The sequence below is a fragment of the Equus caballus genome, chromosome 4 (genome assembly GCF_041296265.1).
Source record: "Equus caballus isolate H_3958 breed thoroughbred chromosome 4, TB-T2T, whole genome shotgun sequence".
NCBI classification, from domain to species: domain Eukaryota; kingdom Metazoa; phylum Chordata; class Mammalia; order Perissodactyla; family Equidae; genus Equus; species Equus caballus.
Window position 1 is genome coordinate 104,806,129 of NC_091687.1, and position 16,039 is coordinate 104,822,167.

A 16,039-nucleotide genomic window follows, 5' to 3' on the forward strand; every position below is an offset into this window, starting at 1 on the left:
CGTGCTCATGAATCTCCGTCAAACTCTGTAACTTACTCCCAAAATCACAGTGAACTTGATCTTCACGCTATCTGTCTTGCAAGGTCATTTAGGCAGAAGCAGTGAAGTCTAACCTGAATGGAAATAAATGTGGCGTGGCTGACTTGTGAGTAAAATTATCAATTCCCATTCCAACCATCCCAGACGAGAAGCCCGGGGAACCCTTAACGTGAACTTCAAAGCAAAGTGTTTCCTGAGACAAGAACCAGGACTTACAATCACTTCAAATGGATTTATGCCTTCTGACTAATTGACTTGTTAACTATGCTAATATATTCATGTCTCTCTGCCTTTTTCTATTTCTTTCAATAGATAATGCTATGGAACTAAATGCCGTGAGATTAAAGAACAAAGCACCTAGAGATTTCTATAAACTTCTTTTCTATAGGAAACTAGATTAGACTTCTAAAACGGCTTATATAATTTTTGTGTATCTTCAAACATTTTATTTCTGTAGGAAATTTATTGCTTCTCAGAAGACAGCCTCTTTTAATTAGGCATTATAGCCAAGGGGGAAAAGCTTCAAGTTTTTCTACTAGGCAGGACCAACTTGAAAGTGAGAATCTGGCTGCACTGAGCAGGCTCACCTCCTACCACAGTTTTTCAATGTATGATGAAAGGGCACAGAAGCCAAAGCAGAGGTTATTCCATCTGAGCTCCATGCCTTCTGTCCTTCCCAGGTGGTGCCGGAGGCCAGCAGGGCTTCCTGGGCTGCATCCGCTCCCTGAGGATGAATGGAGTGACACTGGACCTGGAGGAAAGAGCAAAGGTCACATCCGGGTTCAAATCCGGATGCTCAGGCCACTGCACCAGCTATGGGACCAACTGTGAGAATGGAGGCAAATGCATAGAGAAATACCATGGTTATTCCTGTGATTGCTCCAATACGGCATATGACGGAACTTTTTGCAACAAAGGTAAGGCAGCACCAGTTTCCAGAGCCATTTTTGCACATGTTTTTAAGCCCAAATCATCTATTTAATGATTTTTCAGCAGTACGCAAATGTACTTTATTCTGACGATAAGTTGTTCAAAATTCTTCTCCTACCTTCGGTAGGAAGTCTCCCAAACCGTTCCCTAATCCTTGTTGCTTTTTAAGATGAGAGAAGCTTTGAAGGCACAGAATTTCCCCCAAATTCCAGCAAAGTATGCACTGACTGGAAAATTACAAAACAAATAACCACATCACACCTTCACGGTGAGTGACAAAGTAAGCGGACTGTGAAAGGGGACCCAGGCCTGACCTCTCACTCAGGAAGTCTGAGGGGGTCAGGGTACTCTCTTGACTGACGGATTGCTGCAGTGGATCAGTCAATGCAGCCCAGGATCTTGATGCCCACCCCACCCCACCCCACTTGCTGCTAAGAGACTGGATTCAAACTGGACTCACAAGAAAGGCTCTTGAGCCAGTTATTGTCATTATCATTATCATTATTATTACTCTTACAAAGGATGCACTGTCAGTGGTTCTCAGCCTCAGCTAAATGGCAGGAATCCTGAGATACCACATCTAACCAGTCAGCCTAAAGCATCTGTTATTACTGTGGTATTTCAGTCTTGAATGAGTCCTTTGACCCTAATAAATTCTGCAGAGCCAATGAGCAGACTGCAAGATCCCAATGCACATGCATGTTGTCATTCTGCATATACTCTGTGATCCTGCATGACCGGAAGAAATTCACTCAACTGGTCTGTGGCTTCATTTCCCATATGTAAACAAGAGGGATGGAGAGAGGCAGAGCTGGCGCTTTTCCTAAGCTACAATTGAAATGCATGTGAATCACTCTGCTCTTTCTAAATGAATGTATAGCATTTGGGTAAAGTTTTCTGTAAACGGTTGGTGCATCTTTTAATAAGAGGCTTTACATAAGTAGCCTATTCATACTCTCATGAATACATGGAGGGTTGTTTATGCTGGCATTATTCACACAAGATGCCACACAGAATGAGGAATTGTTTCATAACATTCTCTGTACATCCAGGCTACTGTCTGGCAGTGCTATAATATGAGAATACAAATTAGGTCGGGCAGGGTTTGAAGAATGAGCATGAGACAACAACAAAGGTGGAAAGGAACACTATTGCTGAATAATACCATAGCACATTAACAGTGCTGTTACAGTGCGTTTGTCTGCTCAGAACAGCATGGTTCCACGGTTTTCCCGTGGCACACAATGGGATGGGTTAGCAGAGCACATTAATTTTGCACTTGTAGAAATGGCAGTCTTGCAATTACCATTCATTGTACTTGATGCTAATTTAACACAGTCACTCTGTTGCCAAAGTGATGTCTGAATGCCATCACGTAAGCACTAACGCTCGAGAGATCCCACTACATAAGTGCCAATTTAAAGAAAAGCACGCTCCCCTTATTTTTGGAGAGTTAGGTTAAACACAGTGGCTCATACCAAACCCCGGGGAGTTACTAGGCAATCATCATGAACAGAAAGGCAGGGTACATACCCTTCAGCTTTGCCAGTGTGAGAGAGAAAGTGACACGAAGCCCGTGCATTCCCTCTGACATTACTTCTAAGGGTTGACACACAAGACACCTAAATAGTCTCTTAATATCTGTTTAGCAGGGTGAGTTTACATTTCACTCAATTAGTAGCTTTAGCCAAAAAAATCTCAAATTAAAAACTGCAAAATGTGTTTGGAAAGTATTTGTAGGCCTTCTTCTGAGTCGAGACAAGTATCTTCTTGACTTGGGGAAAATGACGGTGGTGCTGGTTGAGTAGAAGCCTGCAGCCATCCAGGAAGGCTTCCTCTGCAAGCTCGTTGATGGGCTGGGGGATCTGCCCTCTGAGGCCTCCCGCCAGGAGCCCCCTTCGCCGTGGCTCCCACCTCCCAGGGAGCTCGGCACCTGTGACCACACCCTCAGATGGGCTGCAGCCCAACAGCTCCGCCTCTGGAAAGAGCAGCAGCCACAGAATGAGCTCATGGAAGTGCTTCATGGGCCTTCTTTTGATGGTGTAGGTCTGTGCTTGTGGGTGTGGAGAACCGGTCACTGTTTCGCTAAGTGAATAAAGCACGTCCCAATATACCAGGCACAGCCTGATTTGTTTGTATAAAATCAAACACACACACACAAAGTAAACTGTGTGAAGACACACCAAAATATTAACCATCATTATTTTTAGGGAAGGGTGAAAACACCAGTATTTCGTTTCATTTCTTTTTTGCTACATTTTCGAATCTTTACGCAATGATGGATTACCTCTAACTTCCTCCTTTGTTCCTCTTTGGGAAGAGGAGTCCTACGAGGCAGAGTTCTTACTGCAGGGATTTGAGGGTCAACTGTCTCTGGTTAGAAAATATCTAATTATTAACCAGAGATCATTATACCTCGTAATCATATGATCTGGAATGGAGTAGCATCTCAGGTGAAAATTGCATATAATTAAATTACCCTTGAAAAATCCATCCCTTGCTACATTTAACAGATCCCATTTTTTCACAAGCCTCCGAAGCGATCATCCTTCAGGAGAGGAAGGATTGCCTTGTTGGGGCCAAGCAGTATGAAAATGAAACCTTGAGACCCTCGTGTAACACTCGTCCGTGTGAGAGGCTCACAGTGGGACAGGCACAGGACCGACAGCCCAAGGGGCAGATCAGCCGGGTCTCTCCCCTTGCGGTATCAGGTCATCCATCGGGGGAATGATGGCTAAAGGCCCACCCTATTGAAACCTCTCCTGTTTCTCCTCTCCCTCCCTCTCCTCCCCCTTTCTCTCTCCCTCCCTTCTTCCCTCTCTCCCTTTCATTCTCCCTCCCCCAGGAGCACACTCTTTATCTCTACATTGATCTCTGTCCCTGCCTCTATCTTTCATCATTCCCTACCTACTTTCCCCATTTCTCTTTCTTCTGATTGAATATATGATTGAATTTGTAAATCAAATTACCCTGTGCTGCCACTTCGCTAAGCTCAGGAAGACAGGGCTGGATTCAAGCAGGTCCCTCCTGATGATCCTCTTTTGCTTTGTAGATGATGCACTTACAGTCACCATGCCCGACCAGCAAAATACACATGTACAAGAAAGTCCTTTCTGTCCTCTTATCTCTTCTCAGAAACTACTCCCAGGGCCTTTTTTCAAATGAAGCCATAAAGATTTGATCACCATCATGGTGTTAGCTCTCCCAGGGCTACTTGGATATTAAATAGGACTGCTAGCAGGGGAGAAGTTCTTGATTTGAAGAGAGCATGAAAGCATGCATCCTAGAAACCCTATAACTGGACCATATAGCCAATCACCTCATCTGTCTACAGCATCTCATCTTTTCAGAACGTCCACCAGCCAGGAGCCATTTAAGTCAGCTGAGACGGCTCCTTTCCATGGCAGAATTCCTTGGCAGCCATTGGCTGAGGCTGTGGATGCCTCCACGAGTGGGGCAGCACCCTGCCTACAATGCAGGCTTAGCTATGAGTCTGTCATCCCCAGGATCAGTGGGACCTCCACTGGGGACAAATGGATGGTTTCTTGGCCATGCCAAAGGTAGTTTTCTCTAATTAGACCTATTTCTTCTTAGATAGTAAACCCCAAAACACTGGAGAATTTTATATCAACCTCATTTTGATTTCTAACCAGAAATTAGCAACATAATTAGAAGAAAACTCTCTCTGTGTCTTCTCTGTGTTTTCAAGCCAGAGGGGAAATAACAGACCTCTAGTGGCCACAGCAATTGCTGTGTTTAATTTTGTAACTGAATGCTATAGTGGGTTGAATAGGGTCCTTCTCTCCCAAATCATGTCCACATGGAACCTCAGAATGTGACCCTGTTTGGCAATAGGTCTTTGCAGATGTAATTAAGTTAAGGCAGTGTCATACCAGATTAGGGTGGGCCCTAAATCCAATGACAGCATCCCTATAAGAAGAGGAGAGGACACAGAGAGACACACGGAGAAGAAAACTGTGTGCAGAAAGAGGCAGAGATCGGAGTGATGCTGCCACAAGCCAAGGAACACCTGGGACCACCAGAAGCTGAAGGAGGCAGGAAGGACCCTCCCTCGAGCCATGGTAACACCTTGATTTTCGACCTCCAGCAACCATGACTGTGAGAGAAGGAATTTCTGTTGTGTTAAGACACCCGGTTTGTGGTGCTTTGTAAAAAGGCAGCCCTAGGAAACTGAGACAAGTGTTAATAAAATCTGCACTGCTTCTTAATCCCTGCACTTAAACAATGGAAACAGCTGACATTTATTGGGAATTTAGGATGTGCCAGTGTGCTAAACTCTCTAATTGTGTTCACATCACTTCACACTCACAACAACTCTATGAGGTAGCTACTATTATTATTATCCCCGTTTTACAGAGAAGCAAATTGAGGCACAAATGGGTGTAGTAATTTGCCCAAGGCTCACACACCAGCGGGCAGCAGGCCCGGGATTTATATGCGGGCAGTTCGATTCAGATGAGCTCTCACCACTGTGTGTTACCGCTTCTCATCAAGGGGGTGCCTTCATGCAGGTTGATATGAAACAAAAAACCAGAACCCCTAGTCTTAAAGTTTTTTAGTTATTGTGATTCAGTAAAAAAATGAGAATTTTATTGGATGCAGAATTTATCATAAAAAAATAGGATACAAGATCTCAACAGAGACTCTCTCTTTTTTTGGACACTTTTAGGTGTAAGCTGTATTCATTTACCAATTCATTTATTTAACAAACATTTAGTGAACACCTAATGTGCCTGAAATCCTTCAATATGTAGCTGAATCTGACTTTACGAAAATTTTCAAAACATTTCAGTGGTTTATAGATACAAAATCAGGAAAATCTAGAATATATGAAAGCAGTGGATGTGAATTAGTTGTCACCTAGGCTGCTGAAAAGAGTTCTTCATTATGATCCCTTCACTGAGCCAAGTTTAGCAAGAACTTATCATCAAGAGGCACAAAAATATCCCCTCAGTCACTTGTCTGCATTTTTTTTCATATAAAAATTTTCATGTTCATCTGCCAAACCAGAACTGCAACTGAAAAATACATATCTTTAAATACTCTGAAACCATTTTCTGAGTTTAGGGAGTTCTGTTCTCTTTTGAAACATTCATTTGTCTGCCACTCAGATAAAGGCCAAAATTAAAAGGACCAAGGTTACAAGACTGCAGAGTGACTAAGAGTGACAGACGGATGGGTCCATAAGTGCAGTGTTACCATCATTTATAGTCACGTAAATACACGCCACCCTCACTGTGGTCCAGATGAGTCTCCTCTCTCCCTCTGAGGATCATGACATTGACTGACACTTTATGATCTGTATTATTCATATGGTAGAAGAAACTGTTTCTAGCCATCTCAAATCCCTACATAGAAAACAGATGATGAAATTAGATATAGATTTGAATCCGGCGTCCTCACTTCGAGTTGTATAAGCTTGAGCAAAGTGTGTAACTGCACTGAGCCTCATCCTCAGAAATACCTAATACCTACTTCTTAATTCCACTGTGAGGATCACCCAGAATAATGTGAACAGATTTCCAAATAGAGAAACTGGCACACATCAACCAAACAGTAGGTGTCACTGTTCATTCTCAGCGCCCCTGTTTTGTTTGTGTTTTTGTTTTTAGTTTTAATCATGTCATTCTTTAATCCTTCCAAAAAAGCCTTAGATGTCGGATGCCTAACTGACGTGTCTCAGTTACTTCTGAGTGCTGGATTGCTACTCTGCTACTTCAGGAGCAATGGCAGTATCATAAAATGTCAACTCCACTTAATTATGGTCACAGTCATAGTATTCTGAAGGTGAACACGTAGTCTCCAACCCCCAGACCCTGATGGACTGAGGAATCTGCAGAGATCCTGGAAGATGTCATTGGAGACAACAATCACCGAATCCCGGGGTCCTGCCCGGTAGTGCAATTCCTGAGGCAAAGTGTCCATCCCTGTCAAGAGCCAACTTGGGTCACCTTAGCTGTTGCTGTGTCCATTCCTAATACAAAGGCCATCAGGAGACAGGGAGGCACTGAAGGAGTTCAGGACTCCATTTTGCTGGAAGGAGACCTCAATCTAAAGTCCAAGTTAAACCTCTAAGGGAGAGGGGATTTCCCTTCTTGCCTCCTGGAGGATTGTTTCATGGCGGGCGAGAGGAGGTGGGTTTGCCCAAAGAGCTTTGAGGATTGCACAAATTCTCCTTCCCTATGACTCCAGGCACGGCTCAGGGAGCAGAGTAAATCGATGGGCTACTCATTTAGAGCAGATTTGAAGCCTTTTAGGGAAAATCAATCAATAAAAAATATTGTAAAAAAGTGAGGGAGAAAAAGAGAAATATTGGAGTTAAGCATCTCAGAATCTCATCACCATATGAAACTAGTTAAGCTGTTGGCAACAGTGGCCATTTTTCCTTAGGTCTGCCTACCCAGTCTTAATCCCAGCTTGGAGAAGAGTTTCACACCAGCAAGAAGAGAGGCTTTTCATGTCCTTCTTTTTCATTTCCAATTGGAACAGGAGATTTTAAAGGTTTTGATGGAGGCCTGAAGGAATAAGAACAGAATTCTTTTCCCTTTTCCTCTTAGAGTATTATTTAAGAAAGGAAAACATCCCTTCTCTGCTAATACATTTCTTAAATCTTCAGACCTTAGGATACAACTTAAAAAGATCATGGAAACATGAAGATAATCTGCTTAAACGTTTAAAAAGAAGAGAAAAGTAAGCAAAATACTTCTGGACAAAAGCCCATAAGTACTTATGGATGAAAGGAAATACTTTTAACTTGATTCCAAAAGGTCAAAGCTGCAGAGATAGCTGACGAGTTGAAGTGACTTCATTATAGAATTTCATGTTAGTAAATAATATTGCTGCCTGGCCTGGGGTTTTCTGCGGGGTCCCAAGTGTAAAGGAAAACCTGGTCAATTAACTTTCCTAGAGGAAGGGATTTTAAAACTCAGTGGGTAAGAGCGAGCCCTTTCTAAAACACTAAATGTCATAGGTGACAGTTTCTTTTGCTTTGTCTTTTGCTTTGGGTATAAGATAAATAACATTTTTTCAAGTTTGTGCTATTTTCAAATACCCACTAGGTTTGAGAACTTTATGCATACAACCGACTTTTTTTCCTGTGTGCATTGTTGCATGTTTTTATTCCCTGTTCCTCAGCAATAATCAGAACTTTAAATAGTGTGAAGTTTACAAAAATAAGTCTTTATCGTTTCCTACATATTAGCTCCATGATTTCAGTTGAAACTCTATACATTTCTTTCATGAACCTAAAAGGAGCCAGTGTAATAAATTGTCCAGAAGGTTTTGCTTCTAAATTACGCACCTTTTTGGCTCCCCCACAAGCAGGTCCATTCACAATATCCACACTGTCCTTGAGCACTTCCTCACGCCCATGGGGCATAAAGACCTGCCTCCGACATGCCATTTCTCCTCTCCACAGCCTTTTTGTGTGCTCATCGTTTCCAACAGGCAGCCCTGACCTTAGCAATTGGGCTCATCCTAGGCATCCCTTGGCTAGAGGAAATTTGCTTTCTCAAATGATCAAGCCCGAGGGGTTTGAGCTGACCTCTCAAATGTTTTTCGTCTGATAGCATCGCAGTCTTATACATCAACCTGGCTTTGAACTCATTCACATATTCTTACCTCTATCAATTGCAATTGATTGTAATCATGGTTGATTTACATAAATGGGTATTTTACTTTTTTTCTTCAGTTAAGACCAAACCCTGAGGAAATGGAAATTATTAGGGCCACTTGTGCTTTCTGAGCCATCCCTTGCTTAGCATTTTAAATGTATTATGTCCATGTTCTCACGGGGGCTGGGCACATGACATAGTGAAATGTCATTGTCAGCTCAGGCTGACAATGTGCTCTAGCTGCCTCTTCCCAGTGACGAGTTTACCAACTATAAGGTGGCTTCTGAACTGTTCAAGTTCTATAAAGCAAAGATTCTCAATTAAATTGGACCACTGGCAGTAAAATTTAATGTATCTATCTATGTTCTGTATCAGTGAGGCAAGATAAAGTAGTTTGATTATTAATAATAATTTAATTTCTTCATACACACTGGGCACAAGTTTAATGGAATATGGGCACACTTACTGAAAGCCTACTATGGGGAGCAGTGGATTGACAGTATGGAAGGCCAAGGTGAACAAGACCAGACTTGGAATGAGTGGAGGCGATAGACTCGAGCGCAGTTCAAAGGGAGAGCAAGGCAACGCGCTGAGGGAAACCTCCATATGGAACCAACCCACTGTAAAGTTCTAATGGGAAAGCCACTTTTAAAGTCCCTTCCAAGGGTAGCATGGCTGGTAGTGGTGGGTTACATCTAATTCTGGGGGCAGGACTTTGATTAAGGGAGAAGACTCTTTAAAAAACATGTGTTGGGGGGCAGGCCAAGTGGTGTAGTGGTTAAGCTCCCGTGCTCCACTTCGGCGGCCCCAAGTTCCCAGGTTTGGATCCCAGGCGCAGACCTAGCACCACTGGTCAAGCCACGCTGTGGTGGCGTCCCACATAAAATAGAGGAAGATTGGCACAGATGTTTGCTCAGGGCCAATCTGCCTCATAAAAAAAAAAATTGTTGTGAATGAATTTCAAGTCTAAAGATTCAAGAATCACTAAGAACCTCAGGCATATCAAAAATGAAAACCACTTAGGATATCTTATTAAAACCTAGAGACAAAGTTTTAAAACATTCCAATTAAAAAAAAATCATTTGTCCCTGAAATAATATAATTGATATTTACAAGAAATACTTATTTGCTTTTCTTATTACAAAATTAGATTGCTTTGGAAAATTGAGTGGACAAAATGTTTTAGAATTTACATCAACGTAACTCTTTTTCAACTTATGCCCCCCAATAATATTTTGTAAAGCTTTACTTTCTTTAGTTTCTAACACGAAAAGAAGAGGGAACTTAAAAAATGGGCCAAAGGACTTCACAAATATGTCACCAAAGAAGTTATACAAATGGCAAATAAGCATGTGAAAAGATGCTCCACATCATGTCATCAAGGAAATCCGAGTAAAACAACAATGAGATACCACCACACACTATTAGAATGGCCAAAGTCTGAACCATTGACACCACCAGATGCTGGTGAGGATGTGGAGCAACAGGAACTCTCATCCATTGCTAGTAGGAATGCAAATGGTACAGCCACTCTGGAAGACAGTTTGCTGGTTTCTTACAAAGCTGAACCTACTCTTACCATGAGATCCAGCAATCATGCTGCTTGATATTTACCTACAAGAGCTGAACACTTATGTCCATACAAAAACCTACATATGGATCTTTATAGCAGCTTTATTCATAATCGCCAAAACTTGGAAGCAACCAAGATGGCCCTCAGTAGGTGAATGGAGAAATAAACTGTTATACAGCCAGGCAAAGGGATATTTTTCAGTGTTAAAAAGAAATGAGCTATTAAACCATAAAAAGACGTGGAGGAAACTTCAATGCATATTACTAAGTGAAAGAAGCCAATCTGAAAAGGCTACATACTGTATGATTCCAACCATACGGCATTTCAGAAAAGGCAAACTATGGAGGCAGTAAAAATATCAGTGGTTGCCGGGGTTGAGGGTGGAGCGAAAGGGGAATGAATAGACAGAACACAGAGGATTTTTAGGGCAGTGAAACTATTTTGTATGATATTATGATGATGGATACATGTCATTATACATTTGCTCAAAACCAGAGAATGTACAACACCAAGAGTGAACCCTAATGTCAACTGTGGACTCTGGGTGATTATTACATGTCAGTGCAGGTTCATCAATTGTAACAAACGTGCATGTGGTGGGGGATGTTGTTAAGGGGGAGGCTGTGCGTGTGTGGGAGCAGGTGGTGTATGGGAACTCTCTGTATCTTCCTCTCAATCTTGCTGTGAACCTACAACTGCTCTAGAAAAATTGTCTTTAAAAAAACAATAGGGAATTTTCTAAAATTTTCTGAACTTCCCAGCTTCTTCCCTCACCCCTACTTCCTGAGAACAATGGTACACTCTCTCTCTTTGTATTTCTACAAAGATACCACTTCAAAGACAGCTCGACAATTTGATATCTAAATAATAGTTTATTCCTGCTTTTTTGTTACAGGAGGTCCTCTAAGAACTCTTTATTAACTCTGACATCACCAAATTTTGCTTTAATGTTGAGATTGGATTATTGCAAACTTGTTTCCTTTAGGCTTGTACAGACGACCTACCATTTATCACTCCAGCGGCCAATTTTACATACTGTGTTACTCCCCAGGGATCTGGGTCAAGTATAGCTTAAAGAAGGGTCCCCAATTCAACCCCCCGTGGGAATCACTCTCTCTGCAACCCTGATGGCACCAAAATATCCTTTCAAATCTTCTGTTCCTTTCCGCCTTATCCCTATGCCCAGCAACACAGCAAACATTATTCTAAACTAATTTTGTTTTAAAAAAAAAAAAAGGAATCTGTACTGTGCTTTCTAAGTTTCTCCCAGTTAAAGAGAGAAAGCCAATATTATTTAGAACGGTGGAGCAAGACTACCTTGAATTCTAATTTCAATATTATTGAAACAAAAATGGACACTCATACAACTTTCTTGGCACTGTTCCTTTATAAATTACATTAATTATATAAAATCTATTATTCACAGGACTGTCAGGATCAAATGAACCGATGTGTGTGAAAGTGCTTGCAAAAGCATTAATATTATGAAAATGCAAATTCCTAAGGCTATTAATCACTAAATCAGAGATCCTGGCGTTGAGAGTCTCTTTAGTGAGAGGCCTGCAAAATATGACATGGTGCCATTCAAAAGCCACCAGGAAACCCTGCAGGGAGCTTTTCTGTCCACATTGGTGTTGTTGCCATAACTGACAGAAGACAGCTGTACCTTCCACCTATTTACATTACTGCTTGCCCATGTCTCTGTGTGGCAGTGACATGCGTTGTCTGGAAGCCCGAAGGTTACAAAGTTCAGCAAGACTTAGACGTCAGAGTTACACTATTCCATAGCCAGCAGTGCTGCATTCACAGTCAGTCCAACACTGGAATACCGTGACCCTGATTAAATTCCTATCTATATCATGGCATTGTCATGAATCATTTGGCCTGGAACATCATTAAAGCAGCAAGCATACTTGAGATTAAATAAAAATGGGTTCTGAAGCATCCTCCTGGGGTTATTATTGAGGTCTTTAGAAAGTAATACTGGTTCCTTGAATACTTACAGAGTTTCAAAAAATAAAAGGTGACTGCTATATTCTAGGAAGCTCATCTAAAATTTTCCCCTTATCCCAAGTGATTAACAGTCTCTCTGCCTCCTTATTAAGGATGACAACTCCAGTTCAGATTAATGAGTTCAGGTCTTTCTCATGTTTAATCCAAATATAACCCAAATATTTGTACAAGTCCATTGACAGTCACTTCCTAGTTTCCAGAATCAGAGATTAATAAGGTTATAAGTGAAATGCTTTCTAAAACTTCACAATTGAAGTCATCTTATTTAAATCCCATTTAAATAGGCTATTTTGGCTTGTTGGCTTTTATAGTCCCTTAATAAATGAATCTTGTTAACTCTGTTAAAAGTATAAATCAAGTGAGGTAAATCAAGTTGAAACACTAGACCAAGTTATAAATTTCAAACAAGTTTATAGGACCCCCCCATTAAATAAGCAAAAATGTTATCTCATGTGACTTTGTACAGTATCCTACTGAATTATAAGCCACATGTGGTTATTGCAACACTTCATGACTTCTTTAAAAATGTCAAAGACTATTTCAAAAAGCTTAGAATATATATATTGAATTTATCATTGTTCAGACTTTCAGCTTTTGTGCTAACATTCTAATATCGAGTTACTTATTGAGACGCTTCTTCGATTTCTCTTAAATTGTTGAGTTTGTGAAGCTCTTGTCACAAAATCAAAGTATCTCATGGTTGAAAAGGATACTGTATTCTTTTATATTTAAGTGACATTTTATTGAATACCTCCTTTTCTGTTGGGCACTGAACTGTATGTTCCCATATCTTATCACAGCAATTTTGAGATGCAAGGATTAGTACTCCTATTTTTGACAATGAAGAAGCTGAGACTTCTCGAGGTTAGGTTTATTATCCAAAGTCACATGGCTAGTGAGTGACAGATTAGGATTGGAACCCTAGGGCCCTGACTTCAAGCCTGGTGTTTTCTCCACGTGACACAGCAGCATGCAGTCCTCTTTGTAACACGCTCCCTGGACGGGATCCACTCTGTTCTTGATAGAGGACTCAGTACCATGTGAGGCAGCTCACTCCGTATGTGGACGTTTCTGACAACTAGACTATTTCTCTTATCCTGCACCATCATCTCCATTAAACATAGACAATGTCTTCAAGAAGAAACAGTGGATGTAAAGCTCTGACTTCAAATCCCTGTGCCTTTAAGAACTCGGGAACATCCATGCACCTTCAAAATTCCCAACTCCAAGGGGACAAGTAAAAGCACCCAACCTGAATCTTGACACAGAAGAAGTACCTAACAGCTGATAAATTCCATACTCTTCTGCTTCCTTTACCGACGCCTTAATATGCTCAGGGGACAAGGATGACACATGGCCGCTGGCTCAATTTGCAGTTACTGCTTTCCCAACACCCCAGAAGGTCTTGAAATAATCAGAACTCTAAATAATGTGAAGTTTACAAAAGTAACACTCTTTCTCTTTCCCCACATATTAACTTCATGATTTCAGCTGAAACTCTATAAACTTCTTTTCTTTCATGAATCTAAAAGGAACCAATCTAATGAAGTGTTCAGTGTTTTGCTTGTAAATTTCTCACATTTTCAGCTCCCCTGCAGGCAGGTCTGTTCCCCAGCATCCACAGTGCCCTTGAATACTTCATCACCTCGACAAGACATACTTCCCTTGGTAGCTGTCCTGTGCATAATGGCGAGTTAGGGATTCCATGGGCAGTAGTTAATACATTCTGCTCAATGTGTCCCTCTTTCTGTATCATGCCACCGTGATGGCTGAGCCTAAGTCTCAAAAGTTCTGAATAATTTTCCCTTCTTTCTTTGCCTTCCTTCCTGAGGTTCTCTCTGCGTGGCTAATTGAGGAAACACACACCTACACACTTACAGGCACACGAAGACACATACACACAGGGCACAGGAAAACAGAGCCACAGTTGAAATGGACCTTTCTAACTAAAGGCTTGGATAACGAGCTACTTCTTTGTATTTTTTAATGCACCGCTCTCATAACATCCATGATTTTGTGTTAATAGTGGAGAAGACCTTTCTCTCCAAATATGTAAGGTGAGGAATGAGACAAAGGACATGCAGCGTCTGACCCAATAAATTCTTCTGGCATCACAGACCACTGAGGGAATTGTTTTATAACAAAAAAGGTGATTTGCAGGGTAAATACAGGTCATGCCCTGTGCATTTTCTTATTGATGAAATGCACACTTTGTATTACTGATTGAAGGCCGCTGAAGGATTGCCATATCTGGGTTCTAGTCCCAAGAGAGCCCTAAAAGGAATGCGCCTCTGATGACTGAAATTCAAAAGTCCAAACAGAACATGGAAACGACCAAAGTAAACCTCTAGATTGGTTTTTATAAGGAGATGGGAGGGCAGACACGCTTGCTCAGCTACAACTGGCCCCTCATGTTGTTGCCCAGTTGTTACGAAGAGGAATTCAGTCTACAGCTGTGAGCTCTTGGTGCTGGTGCAGCCCAGGCACCTTCATTGCCCCTCCCCAGCAATGCTCTGATCACAGCCTGAGCTTTGTTCCCTCTGACCAAAGGATAATGTAAAAATTGTGATGCAAATAAAGTATTGATCCTGTAGACAAGAGTAAAAGAATTCACAAGCCAGATCATAGCCAGCAAGTATAATAGAATCCAGAGCAGGTGTCCTAGTCCTTTTGGGCTGCTATAACAAAATGTCACAGATGGGGTGGCTGTTAAAAAACAGAAATTTATTTTGCACAGTTCTGGAGGCTGAAAGTCCCAGATTGGGTGCTAGCATTGCTGGGTGAGGGTTCTCTTCTGGGCCACAGACTTCTCATTGCATCTTCACGTGGCAGAAGGGGCTAGGGAGCTCTGTGGGGTCCCTTTTGTAAGGCACTAATCCCTTTCCTGACAGCTCCACCCTCATGACCGAAGCACCTCCCCAAGGCCCCACCTTCTCACACTGTCTATCACTTTGGGCGTCAGGATTCCAACATGTGAATTGTGGGGGGACACACAGTCAGAACACAGCAGTGGGCATCCCCTTTTATCAGAACAAACCATGTAAGTAAAGAGCTGCGCTGCCCAGTTTCTCCCTTTCCTATCACTGACCCCGCCCCGACCCCTGTGTGCGTGCACAAACACACACACACACACACTACAAAGGTTGCTCACTACCATTACTGTGGAGGGAATCGTTGACATTTTTTAAATTTAACTTGTAGAGAATCTGTGAGTTCAGAAGGAAGAAATTGGGGAATATTAGGAATAGTTTAAGGAATACACTTGGAGACTAGTCACTCTCTGCCCAAAATGATTTCCTTTGAACTGTCTGGCTTGTTCACTTTCTTTCCTGTGGCCTAATAGTCTCCTAATTAAAGCACCATTTGAATTAGCAGGAGTGGGTCTGGAAGGAGAGCAAGACACCTGAATGTGGATTGAGTCATTGAGGTCGAGTCCCTATGGAGCCAGTGCAATTTAGGGGTGAGGAAGGCGGGGGAAGCTTTGAGGAGGTGGTTAAGGTGACTTCTGGGAGGAAGAGAGTTGAGGAGCTTTCATAAAAGGCTGGAAGGGGCACAGTAGGAAGGAGGAGGCAGTGAAAGCTGCCCTCTGTTTTGTGATCTTGCCCAAGGCCAGCCCAGCCCCGGCAACAAGAGAGGAAACTTCTCCTTGCTCCTTCTGGCACTTTCCCTTGCTACTAAGATCCAGAATTCAGGCTAATTGTATCAGTGCTATAATTTAGTTACATTACAGAGTAAATAATCTTTAGTTGTTGATCCATGTTAGAATATTGTACTGTAGCAAAATGTATTCTGAGTTCCTAAAACCACTTTTTACTATTATAATTACTGCGTATTATTGTGTACATAATAT

General features: G+C 41.8%; 1 protein-coding gene across 1 annotated transcript in view; it reads left to right on the top strand.

Annotated features, from left to right (window-relative positions):
• CNTNAP2 (contactin associated protein 2) overlaps positions 1-16,039 on the top strand; it is a 1,879,249-nt gene that overhangs the window by 1,675,495 nt on the left and 187,715 nt on the right. The window contains exon 18 of the mRNA XM_070265133.1: positions 720-956. Coding sequence (XP_070121234.1) covers positions 720-956 — 237 coding nt within the window. The remainder of the gene's footprint in view (positions 1-719; positions 957-16,039) is intronic.